The sequence below is a fragment of the Hylobates moloch genome, unplaced genomic scaffold (genome assembly GCF_009828535.3).
Source record: "Hylobates moloch isolate HMO894 unplaced genomic scaffold, HMol_V3 SCAFFOLD_12, whole genome shotgun sequence".
Taxonomy (NCBI): domain Eukaryota; kingdom Metazoa; phylum Chordata; class Mammalia; order Primates; family Hylobatidae; genus Hylobates; species Hylobates moloch.
Genome location: NW_026652287.1, coordinates 20,922,748 through 20,945,369, shown reverse-complemented (window position 1 = coordinate 20,945,369; position 22,622 = coordinate 20,922,748). Strand labels below are relative to the sequence as shown.

Below are 22,622 nucleotides of genomic sequence, written 5' to 3'. Positions count from 1 at the left end.
GGCTGAGACAGAGAACTGCTTGAACCCGGGAGGCAGAAGTTGCAGTGAGCCAAGATCATGCCACCGCACTCCAGCCTGGATGACAGAGCAAGACTTCATCTCAAAAAAAAAGCTCCTTAGCAAGTTCAAACCTATCCCAGTTCTTCACTTACTGACTACTATATATTACATATCAATTGAAGTTAACACATATTCATAAAATTGCTATCATGAGCAAGTTACTCAAAGTCAAGAAAGACACTTGCCTTTGTAAAATATTTTTATTTAACCAAAAAGTTTTCTAACAATAACATTTAAAGATTTCTAGGGCCAGGCACAGTGGAGCACGCCTGTAATCCCAGCACTTTGGGAGGCTGAGGTGGATCACCTGAGGTCAGGAATTCGAGACCAGCCTGACCAACATGGTGAAATCCCATCTCTACTAAATACAAATAATTAGCCAGGCATGGTGGCGGGTGCCCGTAATGCCAGCTACACAGGAGGCTGAGGCAGAAGAATTGCTTGAACCCAGGAGGCGGAGGTCGCAGTGAGCCAAGATCACACCATTGCACTCCAGCCTGGGCAACAAGAGCGAAACTCCATCTCAAAAAAAAAAAAAAAAAAAAAGATTTCTAGTAATAACAGCTACCAATTATGAAATGCTTTTGAATTGTATCTTAGTAAAATTATTGCCAATAAAATGAAGTTTGGAACAAAAGCAAGGAAGGAAATGCCCAGTGCTAGAATTCATGGTGTAATGATTAATGGATATGTTTCTGTCTGACTAAAAAGGATAATACTCAGAATATAAAGTATAAAACAAACATTGTAAGAGGGAACTGAAGATAAAGATTGTAAGAGAGCACCTGACTACTCTAAATCCACCACTCCTGGCCTGAACAAATTACACTCCAGAATTCTGATAAAACTTGCCAGTTAACCCAATAAACCATTTGAGAAAAATTTGAGAGTTCATGTAAAAATGGGAAACTTGCTAGAAACCTGGTGATAACTAAATTAAAGGCAAAAAGATGTGACATCTGCAAACCAAACCATATGTCAAGGATCTTAGTATTGATCCCAAATAAGATTCTAGAATGAATCGTCCAAAAGATGTGTTTGCAAACAATTAGAAAAAAAAAAGTAACTGCTAAATCAGCATGGGTTTACTTAAAAAAAAAAAAAAAAAAAAAAAAAAAGGCTGGGTGCAGTGGTCACACCTATAATCTCAACACTTTGGGAGGTCAAGGCAGGAAGGATCACCTGAGCTCAGGAGGTCAAGATCAGCCCAGACAACATAATAAAACCCTGTCTCTACAAAAAGTACAAAAATCAGTCAGGCATGGTGGCACATGCCTATAGTCCTAGCTACTATAAAGGCTGAGATAGGAGAACTGTTTGAGCCCAGGAGTTTGAGGCTGCAGTGAATCATGATTGCACCACTACACTCCAGCCTGGGCAACAGAGGGAGAACCTGTCTCAAAAATATATATATAATAATAATAATGCCAGACTAACCCGTTCTCTTTTTGGATAGAATTACTAGACATATATCTGAAATTCTGACAAAGCATTTGGTGAGACACTTCATGCAATAAAAATTAGAAAACAGGCCAGGTGCAGTGGCTCACGCCTATAATCCCAGCACTTTGGGAGGCTGAGACAGGCAGATCATCTGAGGTCAGGAGTTCAAGATCAGCCTGGCCAACATGGAGAAACCCCATCTTTAGTAAAAATACAAAAATTAGCCAGATGTGGTGGCACACTTCTGTAATCCCAGCTACCATGGAAGCTGAGGCAGAAGAATTGCTTGGACCCAGGAGGCAGAGGTTGCAGTGAGCCGAGATCACACCATTACACTCCAGCTTGGGTGACAGAGTGAGACTCCATCTCAAAAAAAAAAAAAAAAAAAAAAAGCCGGGCGCGGTGGCTCACGCCTGTAATCCCACCACTTTGGGAGGCCGAGGCGGACGGATCACGAGGTCAGGAGATCAAGACCATCCTGGCTATCACAGTGAAACCCCATCTCTACTAAAAATACAAAAAATTAGCCGGGCGAGGTGGCGGGCACCTGTAGTCCCAGCTACTCGGGAGGCTGAGGCAGGAGAATGGTGTGAAGCCCGGGGGACGGAGCCTGCAGTGAGGCGAGATCGTACCACTGCACTCCAGCCTGGGCGACAGTGAGACTCTGTCTCAAAAAAAAAAATTAGAAAATATAGCCTGGATATGATGATTCATGCTGTAATCATAGTTACTTAGGAGACCTAAGCCCAGGAGTTCGAGGCTTCAGTGAGTTACAATCACACCACTGCACTCCAGCCTGGGTGACACGGTAAGATCCCGTCTCTACAAAAAATAAAGTAAAAAATTACCCAGGTATGGTGGTACATGCCTGTAGCCCTAGCAACTCAGGAGGCTGAGGTGGGAGGATAACTTGAGTTTGAGGTTACAAAGAGTTATGATCACACCACATAATGAGACCCTGTCTCTTAAAAAGAAAAAAGAAAAATATATAGACAAAGTAGAAGCATAATTAAGGTCATTTATTGCACAAATAAACCTAATGGAATGCCACGTAATTGATTAATATTAACTTAGCAATGACTTCTATTGATATGAACCAGAATTCTGACTTGGCACTGTTCTGTAAAACACTTCCATCAATGACTTGAAATAAAACATAGTGAGCATATTTATCAAATGAGTATTACACACCTATTGTTGCATAACAATTTTCTACAAATTTGGTGGCTTAAAATACACATTTATTATCTCACAGCTTCTGTGGGTCAGAAGTCCATAGCATGGCTTAACTGGGTCCTCTGCTTCAGGGTCTCTCAAAAGGATATAATCAAGATATTGGCCACAGGTAGAGCCTCCCTCATTTGAAGGCTCAAATAGGGAAGAATCTGGTTCCAAGCTCATGTCATTGTTGTAATTCAGTTCTATGAGGGCTGTTAGACTGAGGGCCTCAGTTCTTAGCTGTTACCAAAAGGCTTCACTCAGTTCCTTGCCATGTGGACTTCTGCAAGAGGTTCTCCTAGAAAGATGGAAGGTACAGTCTTACGTAACCAAATCACTGAAGCAAGATCCCATCACCTTTCCCATATTGTTTTGGTCATAGATCTTACTAAGGGATTATACAAGAACACGAATATCCAGAGGCAGGGATCATTGGAGGCTATCTTAGAGTCTGCCTACCACTGTGTATTCCTCCAACATGCAAGCATTTTTCCACTTTAGATCATTTGCAATAGTTGTTTCCTCTGTCTTTCCTCCAGATAATCACAACGGGCTCCTTCTCATCCTTCAAGTATCAGCTCAAATATCATCTCTGAAATGTAACGTTTATCAAATATCCAAGTATCTTGGTATGTTGCAAGGATATTTGGGATATTATCTAATTTTTTTTTTTTGAGACAGAGTCTCGCTCTGTTGCCCAGGCTGGAGTGCAGTGGTGCAATCTCAGCTCACTGCAACTCCCACCTCCTGGGTTTAAGCAATTCTCCTGTGTCAGCCTCCTAAGTAGCTGGGACTACAGGTGCCGGCCGCCACACCTGGCTAATTTTTGCATTTTTAGTAGAGACAGGGTTTTACCATGTTGGCCAGGCTGGTCTCAAACTCCTGACCTCAAGTGATCCACCTGCCTTGGCCTCCCAAAGTGCTGGGATTACAGGCATGGGCCACTGCACCTGGCCTACTATCTAAATTATTACACAAGATTATTTTGGATATCTGGAGATACAATATCTCCAGTACCTAAAACAGTGCTTAGAATAGGCATTCAGTATTTCTTGAATATTCACTCAACATATACCAAAGTTGTGAGGAATGACAGACTTAAGATCTAAAAAGATCTAAACACTTCAGAATAATGAGTTTTATTAAATAAAAGTTAATAGAAATAAATGTTAAGTATACTGTACTTGGGTCTAAAAAACCAACAGGGCAGAGACTAAGATGAAGAATGTAACAATTATCTTATTTTAAAAATCTTAAGTGGTACTATCCAATAGAAACATAATGTGAGTCACATATGTAATCTTAAATTTTCTAAAAGCAACATAAAAAAGCAAGAAGAAATAGGTGAAATTGTTTTTTTGAGTCAGGGTCTCACTCTGTCATTCTTGCTTAATTATAATGCTGCAATCATAGCTCACTGCAGCTTCAAACGTCTGGGCCCAGGAGATCCTCCCACCTCTGCCTCCCAAGTAGCTAGGAATGCGGGTGTCTCCCACCATGCCTGGCTGATTTTTAAATCTGTTGTAGAGATGAGGTATTGCTGTGTTGACCAGGCTGGTCTCAAGTTATCCTCTAGCCTTGGCCTCCCAAAGTGTTGGGATTACAGGCATGAGCCACCGCGCCTGGCTGAAATTAATTTTAATAATACATTTATTGGCTGGGTGGGGTGGCTCACACCTGTAGTCCCAGAACTTTGGGAGGCCAAGGTAAGCAAATCGCTTGAGCTCAGGAGTTCAAGACCAGACAATATGGTGAAACCCCATTACAAAACAATACAAAAATGAGCTGGGCTTGGTGTCATGTGCCTTTGGTCCCAGCTACTCAGGAGGCTGAGGCAGGAGGTTCGCTTGACCCCAGAGGTGGGGGATGGGGGTGAGGCAGAGGTTGAAGTGAGCCAAGATCGGGCCACTGCATGCCAACCTGGGTGACAGTGAGATCCTGTCTCAAAAAATAATACATTTAACCGAAGTATCCAAATTATCATCACTGCAATGTGTAATCAATGTAAGTACGTCATTGAGATATTTTACATCTTTAATTTTGTACTTTGAAATTCAGTGGGTAGTTACACTTCCATTGTCTCAACTTGGATTGGGTACATTTCAAAAGTTCAGTGGGTACATTTCGAAAGTTCAGTAGCTACATGAATTATTATAAATGGCATTTTTATTTAGACAGCTTTTACAACTAGGTTATGGAGGCTGTTGCATTTGGATTTTATCCTGCAGAAGTGCCATTATAAATTCCTGAGCGTTATAAAGCCTTTAGTGAGTACATAGTTTATGCCGGGCACCACTCTCAATGCTTCATATGCATTAACTAATTACATCTACTCACAATCCTATGAAGTATTATTATTATCCTCATTTTACATGATAAAATTGTGAGTATTAACATGATGGCAATATACAGGACTAAAAGATGAGACTGACAAGAGTTAGGTTATTTTTATTTACTTATTTATATCCCTCTTTGACCTAGATAATATTTCAGGTCATTTAAAAAGTACATAAATAAGACTAAATAACATGATTTGAAAGTGGGACAAAAGAAGGAACATTTCTGCTGATGTGACTTGATTCCTGAATGTTAAACTCTGAGTTTTTAAATGTTATTTTATTGTAAAAACAATATTAACATAATAGAAATCCAAAGTAAAAAGTTTCCTGTAGTCCTATTATCTCGCTAAAACAATGATTTAATTCTTGCCTATATGCATATTCCATTTTTACAAATTTGCAGTAACTACAGCTAGTATTTTACATTCTATACTTTTTTCTCAGCATTATGCCATAATTTTTTCCTTTTATTAGTCTTATGTGCTTTCTCTTCACTCCCTCAGACTGTAACCAATGTTAAATCCTAGTGTATTTCTCCATATTTTTTCTCTATGCTCATCAATACACATCCAAATATATACACACATATATGGCAAGGGGTTTTGTTGAGGTGGCAGGGTTTTTAAAAATGGGATCATATGTTTCTGTACACACTGCTTTCACACTATGTCACAGATATCTTTCTGCTTTAATAGAAATAGTTCTAATCCATTTTGATTGCTACATAATATTCCACATAAATTTATCCAACAATTCCTTTAATGATGGACATGTAGATTATTTTTGTTTTCTGCAAACAATGCTGCAATAAACATCCCAACACATATAACCTCCTTCTGTGCTGATTTGTTGTTGTTGTTGTTAGAGACAAGGTCTCATTATGTTGCCCAGGCTGGTCTCGAACTCCTGGGCTCAAGGGTCCTCCCACCTCAGCCTCCTGAGTAGCTGGGACCACAGGTGTGTGCCACCACGTCTAGCTAAAAGTTGTTTAAATTGCTTGTAGAGATGGGGTCTCCTTATGTTGTCCACGCTGGTTTTGACCTCCTGGGCTCAGGCATATTCCTGCCTCAGCCTCCTAAACTGCTGGGATTACAGGTGCAAGGCACTGCACCTGGCCTTAATCCCATTTTTTCCATGAACTTTTTTAAGTCCCCTTGCATATGGTCCAAGAAGGGAATGTAAAAAGAGCCAAAAGTATTTTGAGACACAGACATGGAATAGTTTCTCTTTCAGACAAAAAATAAAAATCCAACCCTCACAGGAAAAAGATAATAAGCAAAAGCCAACTAAGCAAATTATATAGTCTGTTACAAGTTGAAAGCACTATGGAGAAAAAAACAATAAGGGGAAAGGAGATGGAAAGCAGGGCAGTCAGGGAGAAGCAATTTTTAAAAGATCGTCAGGATAGGTCTCAGTAGGAGGTGAGGTTTGAGCAAAGACTTGAGGGAAGTCAAGTAGTCAGCCATGTGGATATCCTAAAAGAAGGTGTTCCAGAAACAGAAAATACAAAGGTCTTGAGGTAGGGACATGCATTGTGTATACCGGGAATAGCAAAGAGGTCAGTGAAACTGGGGCCTCATTGGCTTAAGGACAGAAAAATGGGAGTTTATGTATTAACTGCCTCAGCCGATCATGCTATTTTTCTTCCTCTTCACTCCAGTTGCTATGCTAAGTCTTGTGGACACTCATGCAACATGCCCCCTCCTCTTCACCTCCATACAACACCCAGGGTGACCCTTTTGATTTTCCACATCAGTGTCAACTGTGGGATTTTATGACTTCCAAAATATGCCAGAACTATACTCAGTTTATTTTTGTAGACATCATCAAGGTCCTGAGGCCAAAAATCTAATTATTATTATTATTTTTTTGAGACGGAGCTTCACTCGTTGCCCAGGCTGGAGTGCAATGGCACAATCTCGGCTCACTGCAACCTCTGCCTCCCAGATTCAAGCAATTCTCCTGCCTCAGCCTCCTGAGTAGCTGGGATTGCAGGTGCCCGCCACTGCACCCAGCTAATTTTTGTATTTTTAGTAGAGACAGCGTTTCACCATGTTGGCCAGTCTGGTCTCGAACTTCTGACCTCAGGTGATCCACCTGCCTTGGCCTCCCAAAGTGCTAGGATTACAGGTGTGAGCCACCGCGCCCAGCCCAAAAATCTAATTATATCTTAAGACAACTGACTAGGACCAGAGCGCTATTCAAAGGAAGGACTGGGACAATTACTTTAGCAGTTTATAGCAAAAGTGCCAATTTTTCCTTTCCCTATTCAATCAATCCACTTCCCTCACTTCTATAAAACCTACTTCTAGGCTGGGAGTGGTGGCTCACACCTGTAATCCCAGCACTTTGGGAGGCCGAGGCAGGTGGATCATTTGAGGTCAGGAGTTCAAGATGAGCCTGGCCAACATGGTGAAACCCCATCTCTACTAAAAATAAAAAATAAAAAAAATTAGCCAGGTGTGGTGGCAGATGTCTGTAATCCCAGCTACTCAGGAGGCTGAGGTAGAAAAATCACTTGAACCCAGGAGGTGGAGGTTGCAGCGAGCTGAGATCAGGCCTCTGAACTCCAGCCTGAGTGACCAAGTGACTCTGTCTCAAAAAAACTTAGAAAAATTAAAAAAAAAATCTACTTCTAAACCATGACTAGAAAGTCACTGCTGATCAATTCTACTAACTAGGTATAACCAAAGTTATTTATACTGAGAAGTGAATAATTTTAGAAGTTTAATTGTTTTATAAAGAAATTTTAAAACTCTCTTTTTTTTCTTTTTTGAGACGGAGTCTCGCTGTCGCCCAGGCTGGAGTGCAGTGGCGCGATCTCCACTCACTGCAAGCTCCGCCTCCTGGGTTCACACCATTCTCCTGCCTCAGCCTCCCGACTAGCTGGGACTACAGGCGCCCGCCACCACGCCCAGCTAATTTTTTTTTTTTGTATTTTTAGTAGAGACGGGGTTTCACCATGGTCTCGATCTCCTGACCTCGTGATCCAACCGCCTCGGCCTCCCAAAGTGCTGGGATTACAGGCGTGAGACACCGCGCCCGGCCTTAAAACTATTAATAGCTCCATATAGACTACAGAACAGAACATTCTTAGTTTGACTTCAAGATTCCCCCCTATCTGGGCTTAAAACTGTTTTACTATCTCCTGTTTGGAGAACTCCCTCCAACCAAGACAGTCATTCTCCCAAAGCATCATGTTCATTCCCGTATCTGCTCCTTTTCCACTTGTTCTCTAAAATGTTCTTTCTTCCAAGGCTTAACTCTATTTCCACCAATTACATAAAGCCTTGTTTCACCACCTCAGTTCATCGTTTTCTCCTCTTTTAATTTCTATCGCTTGTCTTGTAGCTCATAGTGTTACGGGATCTTTGGGGTGTCCATTTTCTGGCCGGAAACCTCTGTGGCCACAGTGCCTTTGCCCGAGTTCTTGTCCTGCATCCAGGAAGAATGAGGTACGTGGACAATGAAGGGTGAACAAGACAAAGATGAGCTTTATTGAGTGTTACAACAGCTCAGAGGAGACCAGCTGTGGGTAGTTCCTCTCTGTAGGCAGGTCATTCATCAAGTATTCAGTTCTCAGTAGAGAGGAGGCCCTGGAGAAGATGGCTCCTCTCTGCAACTGAACCTCCTGATGTCTGCAGCTCTCAGAAGAGAGGAGGCCCTGGAGAGGGTGGCTCTTCTCTGCCCACAGGTTGTCTCTGCAGCTGTCAGCAGGCAGGGTAGGTCCTTTCTGCAACTGGTTGTTCCATCATCTCCAACTATCAGCAGAGAGGGTAGCTCCTCTCTTAGGCTTGTTGACCCATAGGTCTCTGCCCTCTTGGTCCTCTGGCAGTCCTCTGCCCTGCTCTGGCTGAGCCCAGGGCTTATATGGACCTCCGAGGGGAGGAAGTACATGTCGACTGGTCCATGGGCAGGCCAGAAGATGCACCACGAGTCCCTACTCCAGTCTGCAGGACTGGCAGCCTGGACCCGTCTTCAGGCCCTCCCTGACCTGAAGGTGGGGTCTTACTGGGGACTCACCCCCTTCTACCCAGGAATCAATCTGCCTCCCATTGCCATTCTTGGCCCCAAGCCTGCTCTGAGATTGGAGCAGGCCCTGGGAGCAGAGAGAGGCCAGGCGGTGGGAGCAGACACTCCTGAACCTGCAGGGATTGCGATAGGGTGTCTTGCTGGTCTCCCAAGGGTGCAGACTGCAGAGATGCCCAGGTCCTCCACCTGGGAGGGCAGCCACAATGGCACCAGGGGCTCCTGCCTCAACTCAGAAGGGGTGGGTCTCCCACAGGCTCCATGGAGTGTGCAGCCCCAGTCACGCCTCCCTGCTGCAGCTGGCTGCCATCAGTAGGGCAAACTCAAAATTTTTCTTAACTTCCACACACACACACACACACACACACACACACACACAAACACACACACTCCCTCTTTCAAAATTTATATCCAATCAAACTGGTTGTCCATGATTGGATCCTGTTATCACTGATGACTATTTATACACATACATTTTGGATACATACAATGGTTAATTACAGCTGTAAGTCCCTTACAATGCATTGTATATGTTCTCTTACTCTTACATGCATTTGTTCATCAAATCTTGTGAATTCTACCCTTTAAAAGTTTGTCAATTCCATCCATACTTCTTCAGCCCTATTATGTCCTACTGCATGACCTTAACCTCTTCCAACTAGACTACTGCCATACCACATTAATTGGCTTCAGTCCGGTCTTCTCAATTCCAATCCATTCCCTTCATTCCTGAGTAATGTTTTTGTTTTGAGACAGAGTCTTGCTCTGTTGCCCAGACTGGAGTGCAGTGGCAGCAATCAGGGCTGACTGCAGCCTGGACCTCTCAGGTCCAAGTGATCCTGCTGCCTCAGCCTCCCAAGTACCTGGGACCACAGGCACGCACCACCACGCATGGCTAATTTTTTCTACTTATTGTAAAGACAAAGTTTCATTACGTTGCCCAGGTTGACCTGGGTGCTGTTTCTACACACAAATCTAACCTTCTCTCCTGGTTAAAACTTCTGGTGACTCCAAACCCTTTAGCTTGGTGAGACCCTTTCGAATCCGCCCAATGGAAGCTCAGTAATAATCAATCAAAATAAAAAAGAGCGGCAGCAGCTGCTGCGCCAGTTCGCCTTTACACAGATTCATCTCAACCAGTTCCCCAACATGCCTGTGCATAATTTTCCCATTGTTAGAAATGCCCTGTTTCTCTTTGCCTCATGAACGCCCCCTCTTATTTCAAGGTCCAGCTCAAAAGTCACCTCCTGTCTACAATTCCCTCTGATGCTCCTGAGCAGGGATGGCTGAATCTCTGTCTCTTTACAATAAGCAAATAGTCTTTTTTTTCTTTCTTTTTGAGACCGAGTCTCGCTCTGTCACCTAGGCTGAATGAAGTGCAATGGCGCAATCTCGGCTCACCCCAACCTCTACCTCCTGGGTTCGTGCAATTCTCCTGCCTCAGCCTCCTGAGTAGCTGGGATTACAGGCACGCGCCACCACACTCACCTGATTTTTGTATTTTTAGTAGAGACGGGGTTTCACCATGTTGGCCAGGCTGGTCTCGAACTCCTGACCTCAGGTAATCCACCTCCCTCGGCCTCCCGAAGTGCTGGGATTACAGGCGTGAGTCAACGCGCCCAGCCAGAATAATATTTTACAGCAATTACACTACACTGTTTAGATCATTATTCCTATGCCGCCTCCTCCCCCAACAAAGTGCGTGCCTTCAGCACAGAACTGTCTTGTTTCTGCTTATTCCGTAGCCCGGTAGGCAAAGCCAGGGTCTGGCACAAGCCAGGGACCGAGTGACTACCTGCGGAACAGAATTATGAGAATTGCGTCTGGGGTTCCTGGAGGGTGGGCGTTGGCTGGGCGGATCCCAGGAGCCTGGCGTCTCCCAGGGGAGGCGCTCACCTCAGAGCGGGCCTAAGAGGGCCCTGCCCGCCACACTGACCGCCGAGCCTGGCCAAGAAGCTCAGGGAAGCCGCGGAGCCACTGCCCGCCTGGGTCAGGGCGGTGACGGAGCCTGACTGAGAATAACGGCTGAACTTGACTAACAGACTGACCGAGGGTTGGAGCGGGTTCCAACCAACTGGCTGACGGCCCAAAGGCAGGAAGAAAGGATGGTAGGCCTTGTCATCTTCGAAGGAGAGGAAGGACAGCAAAGGAATTGCTGTAGCGTCCCCAGAAGCGCTTCGCGCTTCCACTCAAACGGAGCAGAAAGAGAACTGGGCGGACCCACCGGGAGACTCGGCGAGTGCGCGCGCGCAGCAGCCCATTTTCCCGTCCCCAACGTGGCCCCGCCCTTTTACCCAGGCCCTACGCGAGCTTCGCCGAGTACGCGTGCGCAGCAGCTTCTCCGCCCCCGCCCCCCACGTGGCCCCACCCTCTCACCCTAGACAGAAGGGAGCCTCCTGGGGTGTCCACGTGAGCGCGCGTGAGTCCGCCTCCCCAGTCACGTGACTGCTGACTCGGTGCGTTCTCCACTACCGCTTACCTACCTCCCGCTCCCGGAACCCGGCGATATGGCTGCCGCTGTGCCCCGCGCCGCGTGTCTCTCCCCGCTGCTTCCCCTTCTCCTGGGATTCCTGCTCCTCTCCGCTCCGCATGGCGGCAGCGGCCTGCACACCAAGGGCGCCCTTCCCCTGGATACGGTCACTTTTTACAAGGTAACAGGGGCGGGGGACGTCGCGCGCAGGTGCCGCCGGGGCGCCCGGAAGAGCGCGCGCCTATGGGGAGACGCTGGATTCCGGGAGCTGACGGGAGGTGGTCTAGTAGCAACGGTCCCAGGGCTTCCCGGCGTCCCAAAAGCCTAGTGGACTCTGAGCGGGGGAATGTTATGATCACCGGGCATGCACGCTACAGGGCCCCGGCGCACCCTTGCTTTTGCAGCATTTATACTTGCATCCTCCCTTGCAAAGATGCAGCCGAGGGAACTGGGTGCCCCTTCCCTTCACCTATGGGGAGAGAGCGGTTCCTGGCGAGATCCAACCCTCGAGTCCCAAGTGGGAGAACCGGAGGGCGGTGCGAGGTCGACGCCACCGGGCTCCCGGCTGTGGAAGCTGGGAGGAGTTGGCGGGGAAAAATGCAAGCGCGTTAGCCTGCATGTCCGCGCCCCTCTTCCCCAGGGGTGGATTGCAGCCTGCTTTGCAGTATGCAAACAATGATCAGATATCATACATCTTGAATAGTGCAAGCGTGAAGAATAAGCTTCAGTTCAGCCACCCTGTAAAGCAGGGGTCCCAACCACCAGGCCCGTCGGTGGCCTGTTAGAAACCGGACCGCACAGCAGGAGGTGAGCGGCCGGAGCACTACAGCCTGAGCTCCACCTCCTGTCACATCAGCTGCGGCATTAGATTCTCATAGGAGCACGACCTTTATTGTGAACTGAGCATGTGAGGGATCCAGGTTGTGTGCTTCTTACGAGAATCTAACTAACGCCTGATGATCTGAGGTGAAACAGGTTCATGTCGAAAACACCCAACCCCCCACCCCCCACCCTCGTGGAAAAATTGTCTTCCATGAAACCAGTCCTTGGTGCCAAAAAGGTTGGGGATAGCTGTTGTAGGAAACATCTTAGGTTTGGCAACAAAATGAATAAAATTGGGTCAAGGCATGGAAGAATTTGCCACTACCTCTGCCCTTCCCCCCTTCCATTTTTGCAGAATTAGGGATCCTGGCCTGGGTAAATGGACGGTTGGAAATGGTGGCTGAATGCAACACCGCAGTCCCAGTCCCCTCCTCTTGCACCTGTCTTCACCCACGAGCAGCTTTTAACTTCCTCTAGGAGATGGGCAAGCTTAGTGTTGCGAGAGAGCCAGTAATTTCATTTTCAAGTTTTGTACTCATTGTGAGGAAGTGAAACCAAGAAGTAATTGTATCCAGTGGTTGAAGTCTCCTATTTTCAAGCGTTCCCTGTCGTGGATTTGGCACTTGTAGCTCATTCAAGGCAAAGTTTCAAGAATTTAAAAGTGTAGGCCGGGCGTAATGGCTCACGCCTGTAATCCCAGCACTTTGGGAGGCCGAGGCGGGTGGATCACCTGAGGGTCAGGAGTTTGAGACCAGCCTGACCAACAAGGTGAAACCCCATCCCTACTAAAAATACAAAAACTAGCTGGGCGTAGTGGCGGACACCTGTAGTCCCAGCTCCTCGGGAGGCTGAGACAGGAGAATTGCTTGAACCCAGGAGGCGGAGGTTGCAGTGAGCCAAGATCATGCCACTGCACTCCAGCCTGGGTGACAGAGCAAATACTCCGTCTCAAAAAAAAAAAAAAAAAAGTGTGGGCCAGGTGTGGTGGCTCATACCTGTAATCCCGGCACTTTGGGAGGCTGAGGCGGGTGGATCACTTGAGTTCAGGAGTTGGAGACCAGCCTGGCCAACATGGTGAAACCCTGTCTCTACTAAAAATACAAAAATTAGCTGGGCGTGGTGGCGGGCGCCTGTAATCCCAGCTGCTCGGGAGGCTGAGGCAGGAGAATTGCTTGAACCTGGGAGGCAGGGGTTGCAGTAAGCCATCATCATGCCATCGTACTCCAGCCTGGGCAACAAGAGCGAAACTCTGTCTCAAAAAAAAGAAAAAAAAAATGGTGTAGGTGTGGCTGATTGGTTGTCAGGCACACTCAGACACACCCTACAGCACCCTATGCTTTGGGGGCCTTTATTGGCAAAATGACACCCCTACCCCACCCTGCTCCATGGGAATCAGATAATATCACAGAACAAGTGTGACCCAAAGGGAAACTTTGCGCCGTAAAGCTAACAGTGTTTTCTACTATTACCACCCTAGTCTAGGTCAACATTACAAATAGCCTCTTCTCTGGTCTCCCTGCTTCCACTCTTGAGTCTCCACACAGTAGCCTAAATCCTGTATGACCTGACTCCTGGCTTCCCTCTCATCTCCCAACCATTCTCCTCCTGTCTTTTGAATATTCCTTGCTCTTTATTGCCTTAGGATGTGTTGCACTAGTTGTTCCTTGTAACTGGAATATTCTCTGCCCAAACTTTGAAAGGCTAGTTAGTTACTTCTCATCATTCAGGCTTAGGTTAAGTGTTTCCTCCTTAGAGTTCTTCCTTGATTTATCTTCTCCCCAGTCTAAAGTGCCATTCACATTAATCTGTTTTATTTCTCCATACAGCACTCATCACTGATTTTTAAAAAATCTATTTTGCCATCTTTCTCTCTCACTGGAATATTATGTGCTCATGAAGAAGCTCCTTGTCTATTTTGTTCCTGGTCATCTGCACTGCATAGCAGATTACCTGTCTCATAGAAGGTGCACAATGACTAATTTGTTGCATGAATGAACAAACGTTTTCTCCAGTCTCTTCAAATCTTCTCTTCCATCACCATTGAACCAAAGGGAAATGTACTAGTGTTTTGTCTGGCAGCCTTGTTCCATGCTTTGCCTTTCAGTGATTTCCAATATCTTTTTTTGTTGTTGTTTTTTTCCTTTCACCATCACTGGAATGTTAGCTTCATGAACTAAGAGATGCCATTTTGTTCCCTGCTGTGTTCACTTAGTATGGTGCCTGGCACATGATAGGCCCTTAGTAACTTTTTACTCAATGAACGAATGAATGAATAATGAACTTATCTATACTTTAAAGCAGTGAGTTGCCTGATTATAGGTAATGGTAGAGCTGATTCCCACCAGCCCGTTGGACACCAAGGGCTGGTAGGAAGTAGATGAGGAAAATAGATTTCTAAAGCTATCATTAAGAGATAACAGACCACTTCGGGAGGCCGAGGCCGGTGGATCACGAGGTCAGGAGACTGAGACCATCCTGGCTAACACGGTGAAACCCTGTCTCTACTAAAAATACAAAAAAATTAGCTAGGCGTGGTGGCAGGCGCCTGTAGTCCCAGCTACTTGGGAGGCTGAGGCAGGAGAATGGCATGAACACAGGAGGCGGAGCTTGCAGAGAGCTGAGATGGCACCACTGCACTTGAGCCTGGGCGACAGAGCGAGACTCCGCCTCAAAAAAAAATAAAAAATAAAAAATAACAGACTAAGATAACAAGAGAAAATTCTTTATGCAAATGTTTGCCATTCAAAACCATTCTGCCTTACCCTTGAAACTAAGAATGGTGAAAGTAAAAGGTGGAGATCTCTGAATTCTATTTTAATGTTAGACCACTGTATAATTATTAATATTATTCCATAATACAAGTGCAGGCCCTTGACAATAGGTATCCCGTGTTGTGCTTTTTAAACATTCTCCCCTTCCCCAACATGTAGCTCTGCTACAAAGCCTGTCAGAGTATTGTTCATTCATCAAGTATTTTCAGAACATCTGCCACATTCCAGGCACTGTTGGGCACTAGGGATACAGCAGAAAACACGTCAGACAAGGTCCTTATTTTCATAAATGTATATTCTAGTGGAGAGGATGGAAAACAAGCAAATAAGGATTTCAGGGAGTGAGTAATGCGCTGAAGAAAATACAGCGGGGTAATGATACCAGGGTATGATGAAAATGAAGCCATATTAGATGGTCTGATTGGAGGAGTCCCCAGTAGCAGGGGACATTTGAACTGAGCCTTGAATGATAAAGAGATAACCATGAAAAGAAGTGGGAAAGGACATTCCAGCCAGCAGAGAGCAAATGAAAAAGCTCTGAATGGGAATAAGTTTCATGTGCTGAACTGAAATAAGGCCAGTTGGGCCAGAGGGATGTGATCTCATTTGTATTTTAAGTCTCCTGCTTTTAGGCCCCCAGAGCTCAGGCTTTTTGGCATTTAAAGATGACCTGTTCTGGTGTCTTCTCCTCCCTCCTCTGTGTCCCTAAACAGTGTTAAATATTTTTAAAAACCAAGAGGACATCAGTACACAGTAAAGGACAAAGACTAATGAGAACATTGTATCTTTTTTTTTTTTTTTTTTTGAGATGGAGTTTCACTCTTGTTGCCCAGGTTGGAGTGCAATGGCGCAATCTCGGCTCACTGCAACCTCCGCCTCCCGGGTTCAAGCAATTTTTCTGCCTCAGCCTCCCGAGTAGCTGGGATTACAGGTGCCTGCCACCACACCCAGCTAATTTTTCTATTTTTAGTGGAGACGGGGTTTCACCACGTTGGCCAGGCTGGTCTCCCAACTCCTGACCCCAGGTGATCCACCCACCTCAGCCTCCCGAAGTTCTGGGATTACAGGCGTGAGCCACTGCGCCCGGCCCAGAACATTGTATCTTTGCCTTCAGCCAGAATTATGTCAGCTTGACATAAATTTTTTTTTCTTTTTAGAGAAAGAGAGAGAGAGAGAGAGATGGGGTCTCACTCTGTTACACAGGTTGGATTGCAGTGGTGCAATCATAGCTCACTGTAACCTCTAACTCCTAGGCGCAAGTGATTTTCCACCTCAGCCTCCTGAGTAGTTTAGCTGGGAATACAGGTGTGTGCCACCATGCCTGGCTAATTTTTTTTTTTTAAAGCCAGCTATGTTGCCCAGGCTGGTCTTGAACTTCTGGCCCCACGTGATCCTCCCACTTCAGCCCCGCAAAGTGTTGAGATTACAGGTGTGAGCCACCATGCTCAGCCTTGACATGATTTTTTTTTTTTTTTTTTTTTTGAGACAGAGTCTTGCTCTGTGTCCCAGCTGGAGTGCAGTGGCATGATCTCAGCTCACTGCAACATCCACCTCCTGGGTTCAAGCAGTTCTCTGCCTCAGCCTCCGAGTAGCTGGGATTACAGGCGCCCGCCACCACGCCCAGCTAATTTTTTTGTATTTTTTAGTAGAGACAGGGTTTCACCATCTTGGCCAGGCTGGTCTTGAACTCCTGACCTTGTGATCCACCCGCCTCGGCCTCCCAAAGTGCTAGGATTACAGGCGTGAGCCACCGTGCCCGGCCTTGACATGATTATTTACAGTGATTGCCTGTGATGAAAAAACTTGATGATAGGGGTCACTTGGATTAGGAAAACAAAAAGTTGATGGAAGTGAGGAAGACAGTGTTACCCTAAGGTGGCTTGTTAGATAAAACTTGTGCATTGGGAGAAACCATTAAAAGAAGTCCTTGGCTTCTTCAGTAAGTTAAATGTAGACTTAGCATATGACCGCCACAGTTCCACTTGTATATATACCCAAAAGAGTGGAATACAGGTGTTCAAACAAAACGTGTTATGTGGACGTTCATAGCAGCACTATTGACAGTAGCCAAAAGGTGGAAACAACCCAAACATTCAGCTGATGAGTGAATAAACAAAACGTGGTCTATCCGTACAGTATAATATTTATTTGGCCATAAAAAGTAACAATGTACCAATACATGGTACAACATGAACAAACCTTGAAAACATGCTAAGTGAAAAAAGCCAGACACAAAAGGCCACATACTGTACATTGCCATCAGAACAGACAAATCTATAGAGACAGAAAATAGATTAGTGGTTGCTGGGGCTGGGAGGAGGAAGACTGGGGAGTGACTGCATAATGAGTATGGGGTTTCCTTTTGGGATGATGAAAATGTTCTGGCACTAGATAGTAACCTCTATGGTTGCACATTCTTAATGCACTGAATCACGCAGAACGTACACTTCTAAATGGTTATAATGGCAAATATTATGTGAATTTTACTGCAATTAAAAGTCTCGGCCCTGACAGTTTAAAACCCAGAGATCTAGCCAGAGGGAAGTATAGTCTAGGGACAAGACATTGTCCCAAGCCTGGCCTCTCACTAACTTATCTGCCCTGAAATTGCTGGGTTCAAACTCTGCCTATCTAGCCAAAGCGTCTTCCATGATGCCAACTCCTTTGTAGGTAGTTTTGTTTATTTTTGTCAGATTTCTTGTTCAGGGTTTACTGAGAAAGGCCTCCTAGGATGATGAGCATGACAGGGGCTGATGTAGTGTGTAAAGGGTCTCCTTCACCTAACTGAAAGGAACCCTGCAGGAGAAGGCCTTAGTATGTCTGCAGCCTTGTTTATTCTGGACAGCGTTGTGTATATCTTTGATTAGTGTGAACAGGTACTAATGGGGTGCCCTGCATGTCGCTGGCACTCACTAAATTGTTAAATGAGTCAATGGGTGAATGAATAAATATTAGTTTGTGAGAGCTTGCCTCCCTTGTGGGCTTGTTTCCACTCTATTTCTTAAACAGGGGCCCCTTGGGAAGGGGAATTAGCCCCAAAAGTCCCTGGAACACCCACTTGCTCAGCTCTATACGCCCTCAGGTCATTCCCAAAAGCAAGTTCGTCTTGGTGAAGTTCGACACCCAGTACCCCTACGGTGAGAAGCAGGATGAGTTCAAGCGTCTTGCTGAAAATTCGGCTTCCAGCGATGATCTCTTGGTGGCAGAGGTGGGGATCTCAGGTATGGACAAGTCCAGGACGGCTGGGGAGGGCAGAGAGGGAGGAAGCTAGGAATCGTTTCCCTACTTGGAACAGGAATACCCAGCATCTTTCCTTCTGAGCCACTCTCAAGGAGTGTAAGTAAACAGGTTCATGGCCTCTAAAGGAATCTGGTGCCCATGGTAGGCTTAACCTGAGCAGATTCTGAGACCATGGAATCTCAGCTCAGCCATCCAGGTGCCTGAAGGGAAGGGAACCCCTCTTCCTTCACATTCCACCCCTCTCTGACATTAAGCTGTGAGAACTTTGAGCTCTCCTTGCAGGGAACACTGGGCAGAGGGGGTGCTATGTCCCCTAGGGGACAGCATAGTCAGTTCTTCTGTCTTCATTTTAGCTTCTGTACCAAAACTGTTGGGTTTTGGCTTTAGCTCAAATGCACTGATGCCACCACTAATCCAAGGGCACCTCCCAACCACAGCGACAGCTTTAATAGTCACCAGCATTTAGTGGCCAACAGGGTAAAGATCTGCACCCCCATTGCATTTTAAATCTTCACTTGAACTCTGCCTGAGAAGCAAGATGTATTATCTCCATGTTATACTTCAGGGAAAAAAAAAAAAACTGAAGCTCAAAGATTAAAGGACTGTGGGCGATGGCGTGGCTCATCCAGAGCTCCACCTAAGTGTTTAGTCCCAGGCAGGGGCTTACTTATCTCACTTCCTTCCCAGCTTGGATGCCTCCTTTCCATAGTAAGCTGGGAACTTAGTAGAGCGTCTGGTCCTGGGTAGAGATAGCTGGCACACCTCTCCAGGACAGTCAGTCAGATTTGACTCAACTTCAGGTAACTCCCTTGGTGCTTTTATTAGAATAATAATAATAGTTAACATTTATCAGATGTTTACTGTGTGCCAGGCCACTGTGCCGAGTGTTTTACATGTGTTTCATCTTTGCAAGAACTCTGTGAAGGAAGTCCCATGTGGTACTATTACCTCCATTTTTTCAAATAAAGAAATGGATGCTTAGAGTAACTTGCTCAAGATTGTGGAATTGTTAAGTGGCAGAACTAGGTTTGGAACCCTCGGCATCCAGTACTGCCACTACTAGTAGCTGGTCTTAGCCGTTTCTTCGCAAAGTGTAAGAAACCAGTCGTCACAGCATCAGTCCTTGGGGCTGCTACTGCCCGTTAGGAAGGATGTTGCAGATACAGCAGCTACGACATATTAAGCATATAACCCTGCCAAGTATCACGCACATATTCCCTCATCCGATCCTCCCAACAGCCCCCATGTGGCAGGGACTGTGTTCCTTCCCTACCACATGCTCCCCTTTCTCACCCAGCTCCAGCCAGACTGGCCTTTGTAATCCTGAAATCTCCTGAGCTTAGTCCTGCCTCGGAGCTTTTGCACTTGCAGTCCTTTCTGCCTGAGACACTCTTCCCAAATCTTCACGTGGCTTGCTCCAGGACATTCAGGTACTTTAGCTGATGTCACCTTCACAGGGAGGCCTTCCATGACCACCTGAAGTAGGCTTTCTTACCCACTTTGTCACATCACGCTGTTTTGTTTTCCCTGTGGCACTCATCACCTGTTTATGTGTTTGTTATGTCTCTTCTCTCCCTTAGAAGAATATGAACTTAATAGTCTTTTTTTTTTTTTTTTGAGACGAAGTCTCACTCTGTTGCCCAAGCTGGAGTGCAGTGGTGCGATCTCGGATCACTGCAACCTCCACCTCCTGGGTTCAAGCGATTCTCCTGCCTCAGCCTCTCGAGTAGCTGGGACTACAGGCACGCGCCACCATGCCCTGCTAATTTTTTTGTATTTTTAGTAGAGACGGCGGTTTCACTGTGTTGGCCAGGCTGGCCTTGAACTCCTGACCTCGTGATCTGCCCGCCTCGGCTTCCCAAAGTGCTGGGATTACAGGCATGAGCCACCGCACCCGGCCGAGCTTAATACTCTTCATCACAACTAGACCCCCAGCACCTAGAACAGCATCTGACACATAGTGGGCATATAATAAATATTCAGAAGAATCTCCATTTTTTCAGATGAAGAACAGTTCAGAGAGTTTAAATGATTTGCCTAGTGCTGCATGGCTAGGAAGTGGCAGAGAAGGAATTCAAACACAGGTCTGTGTGGTTGCTCCTCACTTTGAACCATTACATGGCCAAGAAAATTCTCCTTTCCCTCAGTTCAGCTAGGTCCCATAGCAATTTTCTGCCCTGAGTTCCTTACGGTCTTGCTTTTTGTGTCTGGTTTCTGCTCACAGATTATGGTGACAAGCTGAACATGGAGCTGAGTGAGAAATACAAGCTGGACAAAGAGAGCTACCCAGTCTTCTACCTCTTCCGGGATGGGGACTTTGAGAATCCAGTCCCATACACTGGGGCAGTTAAGGTTGGAGCCATCCAGCGCTGGCTGAAGGGGCAAGGGGTCTACCTAGGTATGCCTGGTTGCCTGCCTGTATATGACACCCTGGCCGGGGAGTTCATCAGGGCCTCTGATGTGGAGGCCCGCCAGGCCCTCTTGAAGCAGGGGCAAGATAACCTCTCAAGTGTGAAGGAGACTCAGAAGAAGTGGGCCGAGCAATACCTGAAAATCATGGGGAAGATCTTAGACCAAGGGGAGGACTTCCCAGCATCAGAGATGACACGGATCGCCAGGCTGATTGAGAAGAACAAGATGAGTGACGGGAAGAAGGAGGAGCTCCAGAAGAGCCTAAACATCCTGACTGCCTTCCAGAAGAAGGGGGCTGAGAAAGAGGAGCTGTAGAAAGGCTGTCTGTGGTTTTCCAGGGTTTGGTGGGGGTAGGGAGGGGAGAGTTAACCTGCTGGCTGTGAGTCCCTTGTGGAATATAAGGGGGTAGTGGGAAAAGTGGTACTAACCCACGATTCTGAGCCCTGAGTATGCCTGGACATTGATGCTGATGTGACCATGCTTGGGATGTCTCTAGCTGGTCTGGGGATAGCTGGAGCACTTACTCAGGTGGCTGGTGAAATGACACCTCAGAAGGAATGAGTGCTATAGAGAGGAGAGAGGAGTGTACTGCCCAGGTCTTTGACCGGTGTAATTCTCATTCAATTAAAGTTTCAGTGTTTTGATTAAGTGGACCTGAAGCCATTCTGTTGTCTTTTCAAATTATAGTTTCATCTATGACCTGCTTTCCTCTTTGAATCTAAGCTGGTATGGACTCCACTTTCCCAGGGTAACAAACGATCCTCAAAACACTGTGGAAACTGGCATACCTTTGTTATTTTCCAGTGATATTCAGACTGACAAGGATTGACTGTCAGTGGTAAAGTTTGTCTATTTTCCAGTCCTTAAAACTCAATAGCAGTATTGATGAATATATTGAACCAACATTGATGGACCATGGTGTAATTACTTTCCATGCTCTGTGAGGTACACATAGCAAATTCTTAGTTTTACTGATACATTCTGTGACTTGGATTTACACAGCTAAATGATATAGTCCAATTTGAAAATTAAAAAATATTTTCCATCTAAATCACTGTCCATCACTAAATAAATACTAACTTCTAGGAAGCAGAATAAAGAGCACTTGTGCCAGCATTCACATCTTTTCTTCAGACTCAGAAGCAGTTATCCGCAAAAGTGAGCTTCATGACAGCCCTAGTTTCATATTTAACCATTTGAAAATGTCATGAGACCACAGCTCCTGAAATATGTCTAATTGCACCTACACAAAGAATGGAGTTGGCAAATAAGATCTTGAATTATTTTCCTCCATTTTATCCAGGTTGGTATATATTTAGTTCCTGGAAACAAAAAATAGAGGAAATTCTATGTGTTGAATCGGATGGGACAAAAAATTGTGGTAGCTTAGGCTAACAATTCAAACCAAGTAGGTAAAAGGTGTTTAAACATCCACCTGCTGACAGCTTATGTACTCTACATATAATGAAAGAATATAATATTTAATAATTTCTACATTTTTACTTCAGTTCTCACTGAAACTTTTGGAAGATCTTTTTGGATACTTCTAACTGGTAAATTTGCTTTGGCTGTTCTAGTGTGTTCCGTGTAAACGGGATCACTTCCAAAGAGCAAAGTATTCACTGTTTTATGGAAATTAGAATAAGACGACAAATGGCAGGTAGGGAAAGGACTCTAATATTAAATGCATCCAGAGTCCCTGAATGAAGACTAATCTTGATTTTCAGTTGTAAGAAGCAGGAAGGTGACAGTACCTCCATGGGCACGGCACTGGATGGGTTCTGGCTGGGTATGGTTATTTATAACCCCAGGGCCTTG

The 22,622-nt window shown here is 45.6% G+C and overlaps 2 protein-coding genes across 6 annotated transcripts in view; one reads left to right on the top strand and one right to left on the bottom strand.

The window, feature by feature from the left end:
- Window positions 1–11,347, bottom strand: part of TMEM116 (transmembrane protein 116) — a 140,018-nt gene extending 128,671 nt beyond the window's left edge. For all 4 annotated transcript variants that reach the window (XM_058424679.1, XM_032168652.2, XM_058424680.1 and 1 more), the window contains exon 1: window positions 11,138–11,347. The gene's annotated coding sequence lies outside the window, so the exon portion shown is untranslated. The remainder of the gene's footprint in view (window positions 1–11,137) is intronic.
- A 123-nt stretch (window positions 11,348–11,470) lies between these two features.
- Window positions 11,471–21,457, top strand: ERP29 (endoplasmic reticulum protein 29). 2 transcript variants are annotated; one of them, XM_032168644.2, is made up of 3 exons: window positions 11,490–11,740; window positions 18,235–18,373; window positions 20,617–21,457. In XM_032168644.2, the coding sequence occupies exons 1-3, from the start codon at window positions 11,597–11,599 to the stop codon at window positions 21,117–21,119; spliced, it is 786 nt and encodes a 261-aa protein (XP_032024535.1). In that variant the 5' UTR covers window positions 11,490–11,596; the 3' UTR covers window positions 21,120–21,457. The 2 variants fall into 2 exon arrangements, with proteins under 2 accessions (XP_032024536.1, XP_032024535.1); XM_032168645.2 differs by lacking the exon at window positions 18,235–18,373 and having other exon boundaries at window positions 11,471–11,740.
- Window positions 21,458–22,622: the final 1,165 nt, after the last annotated feature.